General features: G+C 45.4%; 1 protein-coding gene across 3 annotated transcripts in view; it reads right to left on the bottom strand.

The window, feature by feature from the left end:
- Window positions 1-6,780: 6,780 nt before the first annotated feature.
- Window positions 6,781-14,689, bottom strand: part of LOC144829203 (uncharacterized) — a 106,472-nt gene continuing 98,563 nt past the window's right edge. For all 3 annotated transcript variants that reach the window (XM_078688309.1, XM_078688142.1, XM_078688218.1), the window contains one exon: window positions 6,781-10,391. In XM_078688309.1, coding sequence (XP_078544435.1) covers window positions 8,940-9,689 — 750 coding nt within the window. In that variant the 5' untranslated portion in view covers window positions 9,690-10,391 and the 3' untranslated portion in view covers window positions 6,781-8,939. The remainder of the gene's footprint in view (window positions 10,392-14,689) is intronic.

The following is a 14,689-nucleotide window of genomic DNA, read 5'->3' as shown; positions in this document are numbered from 1 at the left end:
GCCATCTTGAAATGGTTGAAAAAAATACTATGGATGCTTCCTTTGCCCACTCAAAGAGCGATAGTCCAAGCTCTTATAACATCTAGACTGGACTACGGTAACGTTCTGTACCTGGGAGCGGGCAAGGACATGATACACAGGTTACAGGTAGAACAAAATGCTGCCGCCAGAATGCTTTGTAATCTCCCAACAAGAACATCTGCCTCAGTCGCATTACGTGATCTTCACTGGCTGAAGATTGAAAATCGTATTAAGTTTAAAACTCTATGCTACATGCATAGGATCAATGCAGGAGTAGCACCACAATATCTTCAGGCGCTAGTGCATCAATACCGTCCCTCGCGTTCCCTTCGATCTGCTAGTCAGCACAATTTTCAAATTCCGAGGATCAAGAGAACCAGAATGGGGGGACGTTCTTTCTCCCATCTGGCTCCAATACTTTGGAACTCTATGCCTTTCCCGCTTCGTATTGAACCACAGTATCAGAAGTTCCATAAGGACTTAAAAACTTGGCTTTTTAATCAGTAGCTTTTACCTGTATCAGTTATTTGTTCCAGTTTTCCATGTTTTTAGTGTTCTTAGCGCCGGGAAACCTTCGGGTAGCTTCTGCGCTGTATAAAATTAATTAATCATAATAATAGTTGTTGATACGGAAGGGAAATCGGCTCCCAGTAGGAATGTCTAAATTCTAAGTGTTTCATCCCAGTATAGTGGAGGAGGTATGTGTTTGTTTTGTTCACCGGAAGGTGTTGTCGCACAGTGGTGCGTTGTTTTGTTCGCCGGAAGGCGTTGTTTCACCAGGAGGTGTTGTCGTACTGAGGTGCGTTGTCGTGCAGTAGCGCGTTGTTTCACCGGAAGGTGTTGTTCGCACTGAGGGTGTATTGTGTTGCTCTTGTTCGCACTGAGGGTGCGTTGTGTTGCTCTACATACCCTCCTAACTATGGCTATAGACTTGCAGTATTTCTAGCTATCAGTATTATTCCTTTTTCAGGTAGGTATTCTAAAAGTGTGGTGTTTTTATGAGTCCTTAGAAGGGCTGTGGTAAGTAATGGCCTGGTAACTGACAGAGGCACCAAAATATACGGAAAACCGAGACATTACAGAGACTCGCAAATATTATTTTGATACATATGCCCCATAGTTCTGTGTAAAAGTAAGAATGGAAATCAGAATTAATTTAGACTTGAGATTATCATTGACTCCAGCACTTTCAACCTCCATGCGTACCTGCACTTTTATCTAGAGGAACGTAATGACTCAATTCAAATACCCTCCTCAAAAGCCCTGGGAACCTTGACCTTACTCAGCACATCACCAGACCCACCCACACAGCCCAACACTTCCTGGTACCCATCGTCTCTACACTAAACAGCATTAGAGTCTACAAACCAACGCCTATCACCTTAACTGACAACACCCTGCTACGTTTCAAGCTCACCATCCTGGACAGGCAGCTTCTACTGGAAGAACATCTCAGAGAAGTACTGGGCTTCTGCCCTCTCCGTATGCCTCCCCAAGCACAGCAACAAACTAGTGGAAGACATCAAAAACTTCCATGAATGGATCACCACCTGCACCAGCAACCTGGCCCCCTCAGCACAGCAGAAACATAAATCAAGATCACAAAAGCAAGCCAGCTGGTACACAGAAGAACTCAGGATGGCAATGCAGCACTGTAAGAAACTGGAAAGCAAGTGGAGAATGATCCAAGACACCGCAGACAATGACGTCTTCTAATCTGCCCTGACATGCTTCCACCAGCATGTCTGAAATGCCAAGTGAACAGCCCACACCCAACGCATCGAAGCCCGCAACAACAGCACCAAATAAATCTTCTCCATAATCAGAGAATTCACGTTGCTGCAGCCACCACCAGTATCATCTCCCCTTACAGGACCCATTGCAACAATCTCTGCAACTTCTTTTGGAAGGAGATCACAGCAACATACGTCAACTTGAACCTTCAACCTGACTCTAGCAACCTCGCAGCCAGTCTTCCAATCTTAGCTTAAGAATGGACCTTGACCATGTAGAACACCATCACCACAAAAGAGACTGTTGCAGCCATGAAGACCTTCCACTGTGGGGCCCACTAGACCCTTGCCCCCGCCACACTTTCAACAAAGGTCTAACCACCATCAGTGAAGACCTCACTCCCATCCTGAATTATGCCATCAATGCGGTCCTCTTTCCAGAAACTTGGAAGCAGGCAGCTGTCGCAGCCCTGCTGAGGAAACCCTCTGTGGACCTCACCAAACTCTCCAACTACTGACTAATCACCCTCCTATCATACATGGCCAAAGTCCTGGAGAAAACCATCAGGATGTGTATGACCAGCTACCTCAGCAACCACCATCTCCTCAAGGCCACCCAGTCTGGATGCAGGCCCAACCAGAGCACGGAAACTGAGCTCATTGAACCGACCTACGCATCATCCTAGACAGAGGAGAAAGTAAGGCTGTCCTCCTATTGAACCTCTTGGCGGTGTGTGACATGGCACCACATCTCATCCTCATCAGGCGCCTTCACGAGATCAAGATTCAAGGACCTGCATGCAATTGATCTGCTTCTTCCCGATAAAAAGAACTCCAACAATCAACCTGACTTCACACTCCTTGGAAACTGGAAATCTCATCTGCAGAGCACCTCAAGGTTCACTCCACAGCAGAACACTATTCAACACTTAAATACCCCACCGGCCAATGCCATCCATACTCACCTCATCAATCTACTCTTCTACACTGACAACACACAACTAATACTGTCCCTCTCAGACAAAATTCACAACAAAAGAAACAAGTTCACTGCCTGCATGATGGAAGTAGCCACTATGATTAAGTTGAACTGTCTCAAACTCAACACTGACAAAATAGAAGTGTTGATCTTTGGAAACATCACCTGTCCACAGGACTCCACCATCCAACCTAGGAACTACTCCCACCTCCAGCTTGTGCACAAGCAATCTAGGAATCATCATCAACAAAAAGATGGACAGGTTCGCCGGGTCTATGAAGTCACTGCTTCCACAACCTACAGAACATTTTCAAATGGCTCCCGAGAATCACCATAAGACCGTCATCCACACACTCATCAACAGTAGTTTGGACTACAGGAACTCTCTCTATGCAGGAATCATCAAACAGCTCACCAGAGGGCTGCACACCACCCAAAACGCAGCAGCCAGGCGTATCCTCAACCTCCCACTCAGAACACATATATCAGCTCCCTGGCTCCAGATACATAGGCGCCCACGGTTCAAACTCTTCACCCACACATTCAAGACACTACCCAATAAATCCCTGCCTACACAACTGCATCTCCTTCCAACAACCCCTTATGCACCTCCGTTCAGACAGACTCATACTCAGACACATCAAATGCATACATAGAAACAGACCCAGAGGCCAACTCTTCTCATACATCACTCCTAAAGTGTAGAACTGTAGAAGTAAAAAACCTTTTTAGGGGTTCACTGATGCACCTGGTCCTTAAACCAACAAAGAAGAGATTGGCACGGAAGCTGTAATATCAAAAGAAGTATTTATTAACCTCACATGAGGGAGACTGTGTTAATACAGTACCCTCAGGGCACTGTAGGAGGCAGTCTAAGGAGTACAAAGATCACAGGTCTTATATACCCCATTTCCCGCTGAGTGTGAGGAAAGACTCTAAAAGAGGCAGTATAAGTGTGCACACAAATACATATAAGGATACATAAGAAGCCCTTAGTCAACAGGGTGGGAGGAGAGACTAAACTGCTTACATCAGTAAGAATAGCCTGACAGTTACATACTAGGACAGGTGTATTGGCAGCTACAGGTCTTTCTGAGCATGTGCAAGGCTCCGGCTCAGTGATGAAGAAGTGAACTATATCACATGACACAAGCAGAATACAAGGGCAGTCAACAGTGAAGAGGGAGAAAGCACATGGCGAGCACATGGCTAACTAAAATGACTACCACAAACAAAAATGGCTTCAGCTGATGCTAACAGCAATGGCAGCTAGTTATCCATAGAACGACTCTCCTCAACTCAGAGCCTCCTCCTCACTTCTTGAGCTAAGCAAGAAGCTGAAGACATGGCTCTTCAAAAACATGTCTAGAGTTGGGACAGATTGAAGGTGCAAAATTGGTGCAGCTTAAATTTGTGTTCAATGTATTTATTATTAGGAATTTGTTAGACACAGCGCTTTCTGGCTGGTATGCATCTAAGGCAGAATCCACTGTCCTAGATAGAATGAGTACGATACACTTGTCTGATAACCTATGCTCACCCTTGGATAGCTTGGCACAGAGCAGTCAGGCTTATCCTCATGGTCAAAGTGTAAAGTGTTGTTACAACCCTCCACCTCACAACACCCTGTGGATGGTACAAAAAGACTCTGCACGGTATGTATACAAGACTGGTCTTTGTATTGCACACACATTGAAATCAAAACAACATACACATAGCGTATATACTTTACAGTTATATGGAATTTTCAAACTCTTCCATTAGCAGCAGAACAGCATTAACATATATATAATTGTCCTAACATATATATAATTGTCCTGGGTGTACACTTGCACCATTATCCCTTCAGCCTTGTAAGCAACATACACACAATACAAGCAATCCGAAAAGCAACAGAAACATATATCCAGGCTGGTCAGAGGTATTTCACTTTTCCGCTAACACATTTGCATAAACAACAACATTCCCATTATCGCGTACTCGGTATACTTGTAATAGTCAAGAAATCACAGGTTATCTCTACACCTTATGACTTAGCCCCTCAGCCACTCACACTACACCAGACAACGATACAGATTGCCCCTGCTGTTGACACTTTAATTAGATTAAGGGACCACCTAGAGTGGAAAGAAACAGCTGTTTTCGTTCATTCAGATTAGGTCTTCAGGCACCCAGTGGCACCTTCACGAGTGCAGGATCACTATCCTCCGCGCAAGAAAAAGACTGCAACACAAGAAGTTGGCACACTCCCAATTTGGAGAATGATTTCGCCTCTGGCAGAGGTGGGAGCTACAGTTGCTCCAGAGAGCAAGTCGTGGGTGCACACAAGGCACGGCGAGACCTTTCAGTCACGCTATCCTTAACAACGTCGTACCTTGTGGCATGGGCCTGGGGAGAGGGAGCCGGTGACCTCAGACTGAGGCCGCGATGTCAGGCACTGTCATCCTCCCAATCTGGAGGTCGGACACAGTCTAAGCTGCCAGCTTTGCTATTGCAGAATCTGCAAACTTCTCTCAACACTGCTTAGAAACAAAACACTAAGGAATACTAACTAGCAGAGGTTTCCGGCTGTAAGCTGGAGCCTCTCGGACTCATTAAAAGTCCCCCGCACTGGTCAGACTTGTAACGCTATAGCCACCCCAGGTGACGCCGGGAGGGTCCTTGTCCCAACCGACGATCACTTTCACATGTTTATGTCATACCCTACGGGGTCCTTACGATCGTGTGGAAACGGGGAGATCTTTTCTGTCCGTGGGAACTCGTGGACAGGATGCCAGTCAACTAGCCCTTGGAGAGTGCTTGGGGACCTGGGCCACAACAGTTCAGTTGCCAATTAGCTGCAGGCCAGCAACACCCAGGCAAAATCCACCAAGTGATAGTCCCCTTCCTAGAGCACAACAAGCCCCAGGCCACCACTAGTCTGCAGATAATCCCGTTGCAGACCCCCCACCCCAACAGTTCTTCTTGTTGATGTCGCAGCATCGAACCAGCGTAGTATGTTTCCAATCCCCAAAGTGTCTCTAACTCCTAAAGGCAGAGCCCCAGTGGTTATACTCACAATGACCTATGAAGATGAGATCAGCTCAAAAGGCCACCTTTGAAATGCACGGGCCCTCTCTAAATTTTGTCATGTCAGACATCCTACCCTGTGAGGCTTGATCAGTATCTTTAGTGGGGCCACAACCCTGCCCCTTGGAATGCAGGTGCCAATTCCACCCCTCTTAACCAATACAGGAAGGCCCCTCAGAGTGAGAGGTCTACGGTATACCTTGAGTCCTTAGTTTATGGCTGTCTTATCAGAAATGCACAGATGTAGCCATCCCCCCAGCAGCCAGCTGTGAATTGGAGACAGGTGGATACGCATACAGAGCCATGAGTACAGACATTCCCACTTTCCCAAAGTGGTATTTTCACCGTCATAATGTCGAATTCACTCGCACCACCAGAGCAGGTTCGCCAGTACAAACTCATCGATATCAAGCACTATACGGACACTCTTCAGCATATAGGAAATCCAGCTCAATAGCCTTTCCACAGATCCCTCCGGCCAATCCAATACGAGGAGCAGGCCCTACTGTCCCAAACACACTACTCAGTGCCATTCACTACCAGTGTATGTAGCAGACACTCGCACATGCCCTACCCTTTACCGACATCGCACCCTGTCCCCAGGGAGTACTCAAATATAGCAAGAGACATGCAGAACCTTGGCAAGCGTCTTCTTGAAATGCCAATCCTAGTAACAGTAACCTGCACACACAGGACCCGTCATGGCAGATCTGTGGCACATTTAAAGAACTACCTCTGTGGGTGGCACAACCAGTTCTGCAAGCCCACGAAGAAGGTGTTGAGTTACATGCCCTAGGTATAATTCTTATCTTAGACAATAGACTTACAGCTAACTCAATTTAGCCAATCATGCATACACTAGTCACCAGTATGTATAGGACAAGCACATCACTTAGGCACTGAATGGCTGTGTAAAAAGCGATCAAAGTCCTTAGGCTATTACATAGATCAACAGAAAACCAGGAGGGACAAAAGCAAAACAATTAAAAAGTTGAGGGAAAGCACCCTAGAAAGGGCCACCTCCAACAGAATTTATTAGGATTGGTATGTTTGATACAAAGGTAACACAAATCTGTGCAGTATGTGCATAAACACATTTATTAAGGAGGACAGTTGGAACCTGGGACCTCTTAACTATCTCACTTGAGCTGAGATTGGTAACCCGAAAATACATTGATCCCTCCCTTTGGTTCATTTACACCATTGGCTAATTGGGATTAAATCCCAGATCCAAAGCTATAAAGTTGGTTCAAGTATTGGTACCACTAAACAGCACATTACACCTATAACACTTGAAGACTCTCATTCACGTCACACTTAAACTACATTTTAAGCTCCTAAAATATAATTCAACTTTTGGCAATTTATAAATAATGTTCATAGAGATTTCTTTTCCTGGCCATCTTTTAGAACTATCGTTCCCTCCCATACAAATTTCTTTCTTTCATATTTTGGCCGATATCTATTATGTACTTTTCTCCATCCTTCGTGTGTTTTCTCTCTGTATCCCTTTTATTTCTCTTCTCTGGCCTCTTTTTGCTTTTTCTGCTCGCTCTTCTTGTTCTCCCCTTCCTGCTGAAGTGACAACTAGAGCAGAATGACTATAAGAGTCTCATGGAATCCTTCATGTAGGCTTCATATCATAGCACAATCCTCATCAACACACCGTTGATGAGAGAAATAAACTAGCATTTGCACATGGCATTTCTTGCGATCAGTTGTGAGTAGCCCCATAGCTTGTCCCATCTCTCCTCAGTGAATTGTTTGCTCTACGTTTCCTCCCATGTTCTACATTTGTATCACCTGGTATAATTCGGTCACAGCCTGACATCCAGTGACAAACGTACAGGTGGGATTACTGGTGGGCTTTTAGTAGGGTATTTGTGACACATAAAATAAAAGCATTTTTTGCTTATGAAATCGGAGGTGGTACCATCTCTAGCAAAGAACCGCCTCTCACTCTGAGAGAAGGCACACTGTTGAGAATAGTCCACTCTGATGCCACCTGCGCCAGACTCTCTGCAGAAAGCAGTCATGTTATCAAGATTTGACCCCTCTATTGCCAAATAAACTAGGCTCCTTGCTGACATCACAAATTATCTTTAAAATTTAGTGAATAAATCACATTTAAGATCTCCTATACAATCAGCAATCAAATACCGTGAATTCAAATAAATTTGTTGTTTTATTACATATCTAAAAACATAAATTTCATATTAATATGTAAAATCTAGTCATTATTGTGTACATTTCATAGCCTCATGATTGTTTCTGCTGTATCATAATTTAGTTCATGTTAATGTTAACGTAAATTGAGTTTGAGCCTGATACACACCTCTGTAGTGTGTTTTTTAAAGGCTCTCGGATGTCCATACATGGGTGGTGTTTGGATGTTTGGTTATGTATCATTCATACAGATTTATAAAGTATTGGGTTTCAAATGTATTATGCCACTAATGGCCATACAAACCACTTGTTCCTAAATATAATTTGTTCAGTTTAGAACTTGTTGCTGATAACGTGTAAGGAAAGTGAGTTTGACCCTGGAGCAAACCCCTGTAGTGTGTTATGTATAAGGATGGGTGTGCTGAAGAGCAGTCTCATTCCTGTTCCTGACTGGCAGTGTGGTTGGATGGTGGCGGTGATGATGATGATGACGATGATGATGATGGTCGGCAGCAGGAAGAACTTCCCGGACTCAGCACTTTGTTAAAATGAACTCGGTGGAAAGCATTCGTTTCTACTATCTTTGGCTACTGAAGATGTAGCCTTTCTTCTGATGTACATATTATATCGAAGAACTCCTTCCTCTAGGCAAGGCTGGTCTATGAGAACACAGTTTATTTGGCAGCTCCAGCAACACAAAAGCACCTTACAGATCATTCAGAATGCTACGATCTAGAGTGTGTTCACTGATGTCTCCGCAGAATTGATAACATACTAAAGCTCTTCATACATTCCTGGCACTGTAATGGCGTTTCCCCTATGTGTGTTCGCTGATGATTTCTGAGATTTGAGGAATCACTAAAACTGCTTCCACATTCATTGCAATGGTATGGTTTTTCCCCAGTGTGTGTTCGAATATGTTTTTGTATATCTGATGACCCACTAAAGCGCTTCACACATTCTCTGCAATGCTATGGTTTTTCTTCTGTGTGTGTTAGCTGATGTATTGTGAAGTTTGAGAACTGACTGAAGCTCTTCACACATTCAGTGCATTGATATGGTTTTTCCCCTGTGTGTGTTCTCATATGTATTTTGAGGTGTGATAACCGACTGAAGCTCTTCACACATTCACTGCAAGGGTATGGTTTTTCTCCTGTGTGTGTTCGCTGATGATTCCTGAGAGTTGAGGAATCACAAAACATACTTAAACATTCATTGCAATGGTATGGTTTTTCCCCAGTGTGTGTTCGCTGATGTATTTTGAGGTGTGATGACAGACTGAAGCTCTTCACACATTCAGTGCAATGGTACGGTTTTTCCCCTGTGTGTGTTCGCTGATGTATTTTGAGGTTTGATAATTGACTGAAGCTCTTCACACAGTCAGTGCAATGGTATGGTTTTTCCCCTGTGTGTGTTCGCTGATGTCTTTGGAGTTGTGATGACAGACGGAAGCTCTTCACACATTCAGTGCAATGGAATGGTTTTTCTCCTGCGTGTGCTCGCTGATGATCTTTTAGGAGTGCTAACTGACTAAAGTTCTTCACACATTCATTGCAATTGCACGTTGCTTCTCCTGTGTGTGTTTGCTGATGGCGCTTTAGTAGTGATGACAAACCAAAGCTCTTGCTGCTTGTGTATGATTTCTCTTTCTTGGTTAGTGTCTCTGGGTCAGGTTTATAATTATCTGCATCCCGTGACTGGGTTTCCTGAGGAGCTAACATGGTTGATAAAGCACTTGTGTTACTCTCACATTCCTTGTATGTGTGTGGTATTTTGGATGGTTGATTTCAGATTTCACAATGAAATACAAGACTCATCAACTACACATATTATAATTGCGGAAAGTAAAGCTTCTTTGTAGGTGGTTATGTCTTTAGATTGAGGAATGGTTTTGCATGTTTATGAGTGATGATTAGTCTTCCTTCTGGTCGAAGCAAATTGGGACAGTCTCAGAGACCCTCTTTCCTTTGCCCTTAGTTGTCTGGCTCCACTCCCTTGGGCTTTTCTCTTGCTCCTGTGGTTTGGCCAGGAAGAGTTTACAATATACCTAGCGTGCTCAATGGTGGTCTGTCATCATCACAGGAAGCAGAGCAATGCTGTATCCACCTCATACCGAACACATTATCAAAGCTGGTGGTAGAGGCCTGTTAATACAGGAAGTGGTTTGATAGTGTTGTTGCCTTAATTTTCTAGAGGTCATTTCTTAGTCCTGTTGCGTGGAGGTGAACAGCTCAGACTCTTAAATCCACTGAATTGCTCTTGACTGCCTCTTCGAGGATCTATCAGTTTATGTTCAGGTTTCTCAGTCTCGGACTGTGCAGATCTTTTCCTGAATATTGGAGCTCATTTTTTTTACCACTTTTTTCAGATTTGCACGATTACTGTCATTATTCACGATCATTTGTGCATTCAAGGCTGGTTTCCTATTGGATGTAAAGAGAATTAAAATCACTAAATGGAAATGTAAGAGTATGTGAATACACAATATTTAACTAGTTGTAAAATACATCTCGTCATGACCATTTATGAAAGTTACCAAGAGATATTTCACCATACACAGATATTTAACTAAATGTTCTACTGAACATGTAAATCTTACTTAATTCAGAAAAGGAGGTGATTTTCCAGTGTTCACAGAGTAACTTAGTACAGAAAGAGCACACATGGAGCGCCCACTTGCTAGAAGTACAGCTTTACGAAGACACACATGGCTAAGATTTCATTTAAACAAGAAGGTATTGTGTAAAAAGAGATGGATCAGGATGTGCTGCTGTCACTTCAGTTTCAGGAAGTGTATGACAACAGTAACCCTTTCAAGACTAAATGACAAAGAAAACTCTTCATGAAGTTTATAATAAATGTAACACTTCAGGAAGTATATAACAAAGCTAACGCTCCAGGAAGTATATAATAAAGGTAACGCTCCAGGAAGTATATAATAAAGCTAATGCTCCAGGAAGTATATAATAAACGTAACGCTTCAGGAAGTATATAACAAATGTAGCTCTATTCACACTCTTCTTGACTTCACAGTTTACACTGGAGGAGCTGAAGTTCTAACTCCTGTCTTTACTTCTGTTTGTTAAGTTATTTTCGCCACATTCCTAGGGATGGTTCAAGCATTTGTTGGAAGATTGCACCATTTATTATAGTGATTCCATCACAACTAATAATATACCTGCGATATCTCTGCTGCCAGTACGTGTCTGCTTTTTATCTTTTTCTGCCTTTACCGGGGTGTGAGAAGTTGGCCTGATGTGCAGTGTTCACTATTCTAGTGATCACTATATATCAGTCCAAACAACCCTTATTGATGATTGGTTGTAAGTCAACCTTATAGACCAGCTATCCTAGTAGCATGGATACGAGCAGTCTAAGGCTAAGACTCTAGAGGGCGTGTTAAGCCAGCTGTTTTACCATCACATTACCCCTTGAACACCCAGTGAAAGGACACCACACAAGTGTTATGAAAATAAACAATGTATTTATTAGAATCACAACAACCCTGTACTCTTTATGAGGACAGGGTGCTAGGCACACAACAAAACTCTTACGAAAATACTTAAGTTAGCACGTTACACACAAATGCCCGAGGGGCACGAAAAACCATATACTCTAAAAGTGGAATGCGAAATTACTAGCAGGTAAGTACAGTACTAATAGGCTTTGGAATCGCTAGGACTTGACTATAGAATCGTTAGATTACTTCTAGGAGGCCTAGGGGACTCGGGTGCAGAGTGTGCACTCTCACGCGGGATGCGGGACAAAGTCTATGGAAGCTAGTAAAGGTAAAGTTAGTGTTCACGGGCGAACCCGACCTGGTAGGAAGAAAACGACAGTGGATCCTGACCCTAGGATAGTGAGGCTATGCTGGGACACCGAAGTGCCGAAGTTACCTAGCCCAGGGGCTGCAGCTGCATAGGTCTGAAAGACGTCGGGGATCTCGTTGCCGGACCAGGAGCCTGGAAGAAGGAAGTTGCTGGCAGGCGACCAGTGAAGGAAAGTTCGATGGATCCAAGCCTGGATCAAGGAAGAAGAAACCTGAAAGCAGAGGGGACCAAGTTCTTGAATCACTAGCCAGTGATTAAGTGGGCACCAGGATGGCACCGGGCGAAATCACCTCGACTAGGTGAGTGGGCGACGCTGGCTCTGCAGATCTCACGGACCAGGAGGCGTTGTCGGCGACCAGGATGGAGAGGCGAGCTGTCCCACGATGGATGAAGCTGTCGGCGTCGAAGTTACCCAGGATTGGGCAACAAGCCTTGGCTAATTCAAGCCCACGCGGTGGACTCAAAATGGCGTCTTGAGTGGACCAGGAGGGTCCGGGGTGCTCCTCTTTTGGAAGGGAGCAAGGGCCAGCCTGGAGCAACCAGACTAGCAGCAGAAATGTCGTCGGGCGTCGTTCAGGAGGCCACAAGCCAGCGGGCTAGTAGCCAAACAACGCGGCGAGCAGCAAAAAGCAGAAGGGCCCCACGCAGATCGTGGAGATGCTGGGAGGCTGCACTTCGGTGCTGGAGCTGCTCAGGGTCGGGGCTTCTCGGACCCCAAAGCACTCACCAGGAAATTACTCGGCGGGCTTGCTGGAAAGAAGTCGTGCATTCTTGAAGATGGCCGGTCCCTCGAGGTCTCGTCACACCCACGAATCTCAGTGTGACTGATGATGCAGGTAGAGGTCAGAGGTGCCAGGGAAGCCGGTTCTCGTCGAGCTGGGCAGTCTTGATCCGGAGGAGAGACTTGCCGCAGACCGCAGTGTTCTTAAGATGGTGCCTGCGGATGCAGGGTGACTACTCCTTAGTCACAAGGGAGAAATCTTAGGAAGAAGTCTTGAGTTCCTTTCGTGGAAAGTAGTTTCAGGATTCAAAGATGATCTGATTTGGAAGGGGGCCAGTTCCTACCTTTATCCTGTAAAAAGGGGCTGGCGCGCGACTAAGTCCTGCCCTATGGGTGGGACCAGGAGGGGGGTGGTTACACCCACTTCCTTGGCGGGCTTTTCCCCAGCACAGGGTCTGGAGTGACCCTGGAACTGGTTCCAGCCAGCCTATGCACAGTGAGCACCGGGGTGCCACGTGCAGTCACCTTCCTCTGAAGCCCTGCCTACTTACAATACACAAAACCCTGTCTGGGACGGTGCTGGCACCGCCCCTGGCAGGAAACCCTTTGTCCTTATCTCCTGCTCTGGGAGGACTCCCAGCAGCAGGAGGGCAGACTTGTGTCTCGGTGGCAGCATCCATTTTGTGGATGCTAAGGCTCTGTCTGACTTTAACCGGGGTTAGGGGTTACATACATGTCGTGTCCCTCTAGAAGGGTGGAATGCTAACCCCGTCGCCAGAATTGGCGAGGGGTTAGTATTCCAATTCGTATGACACCTTACTCGACATGTTTTGATAAAGCGATACCAGAGTTGGCATATAACCGCGAGGATTATAATGCACTTAAGAGTATATGGTATGCAATATCATGGAAACGGCTAAGGGATGGATCCCGAAAGCCGCAGACAGGCTCAGCTCATGCCCGAGCACCATCTCATACGATTCCAAGCACTCTGCCTTCAGGATTGTTAAGGCCTGCCATAGGAGTGACTGATAGGAGATCTGTGTGTCCATTTTAGGGTTAGATATAGGTATACTATATCTAAAGCAAAGGGTGAGTACACCACCTTGCCCCAGCTGTCGTGCAGCCAGTTGTGTCAGTTTAGTTAGTCAGCCCAGGGGTGGCATAATACATGCTTCAGCCCCTGGGAGACTTCTGGGTACACCTCAGCCCTGGGTACAGGGACTTGGAGAGGGCCCAGTGCCAATTCAGTACCTGAGTACAATTTGGATAGAGAGAACAGCTAGGCTGTGGGTCTGATAAGCAGGCCCACAGACAGGGAAAGTCGTAAACCGGTGCAGCAAAAAGCAAAAATCTGGGTGATCATAGGATTGCAGACCCTACTCTCCTACATGACCCCCCCCCCCAAACTTTGGGACAATAAACTAACCTTGACCAGGTGAGTCTTCTTGCTCTATGTGGAAATACCTGGAGAGCCCATCAGCATTGCTGTGATCAGTACCAGGTCTATGCTCCACTGTAAAATCCATCCCCTGTAGGGAAATGGACCACCTAAGCAGTTTGGGGTTTTCACCCTTCATCTGATTTAGCCACAAGAGGGGCTTATGGTCTGTCTGAATGGTGAAGTGAGTGCCAAACAAGTAGGCCCTCAGCTTCTTCAGGGCCCAGACCACAGCAAAGGCCTCCCTCTCAATAGCTGACCAATTTTTCTCTCTGGGTGTCAACCTCCTACTAATGAAAGCAATTGGCTGATCATTACCATCAAAATTCAGTTGAGACAGAACAGCCCCCACACCCAACTCAGAAGCATCTGTTTGGACAATGAATGGTTTGGAGTAATCTGGACTCTTTAGGATAGGTGCTGTGCACATGGCCTGCTTTAGGTCATTGAAAGCTTTCTGACAGCTTGCTGTCCACTGAACTTTCTTTGGCATCTTTTTGCTTGTCAGGTCATTAAGAGGGGTCACTATGGACCCATAATTTCTGACAAACTTCCTATAGTACCCAGTCAGGCCCAAGAAAGCTCGAACCTGAGTCTGGGTGATTGGAGGAGTCCAGTCCTTGATGGCCTGTATCTTACTCTCCAGTGGCTGAACCTGGCCTCCACCTACAAGGTGGCCCAGGTATACAACCTGTGTCTGCCCTATCTGGCACTTGGTGGCCTTGATAG

The sequence above is a fragment of the Lissotriton helveticus genome, chromosome 1_1 (assembly GCF_964261635.1).
Source record: "Lissotriton helveticus chromosome 1_1, aLisHel1.1, whole genome shotgun sequence".
NCBI classification, from domain to species: Eukaryota; Metazoa; Chordata; class Amphibia; order Caudata; family Salamandridae; genus Lissotriton; species Lissotriton helveticus.
This window is presented reverse-complemented; position numbering and strand designations above follow the sequence as displayed.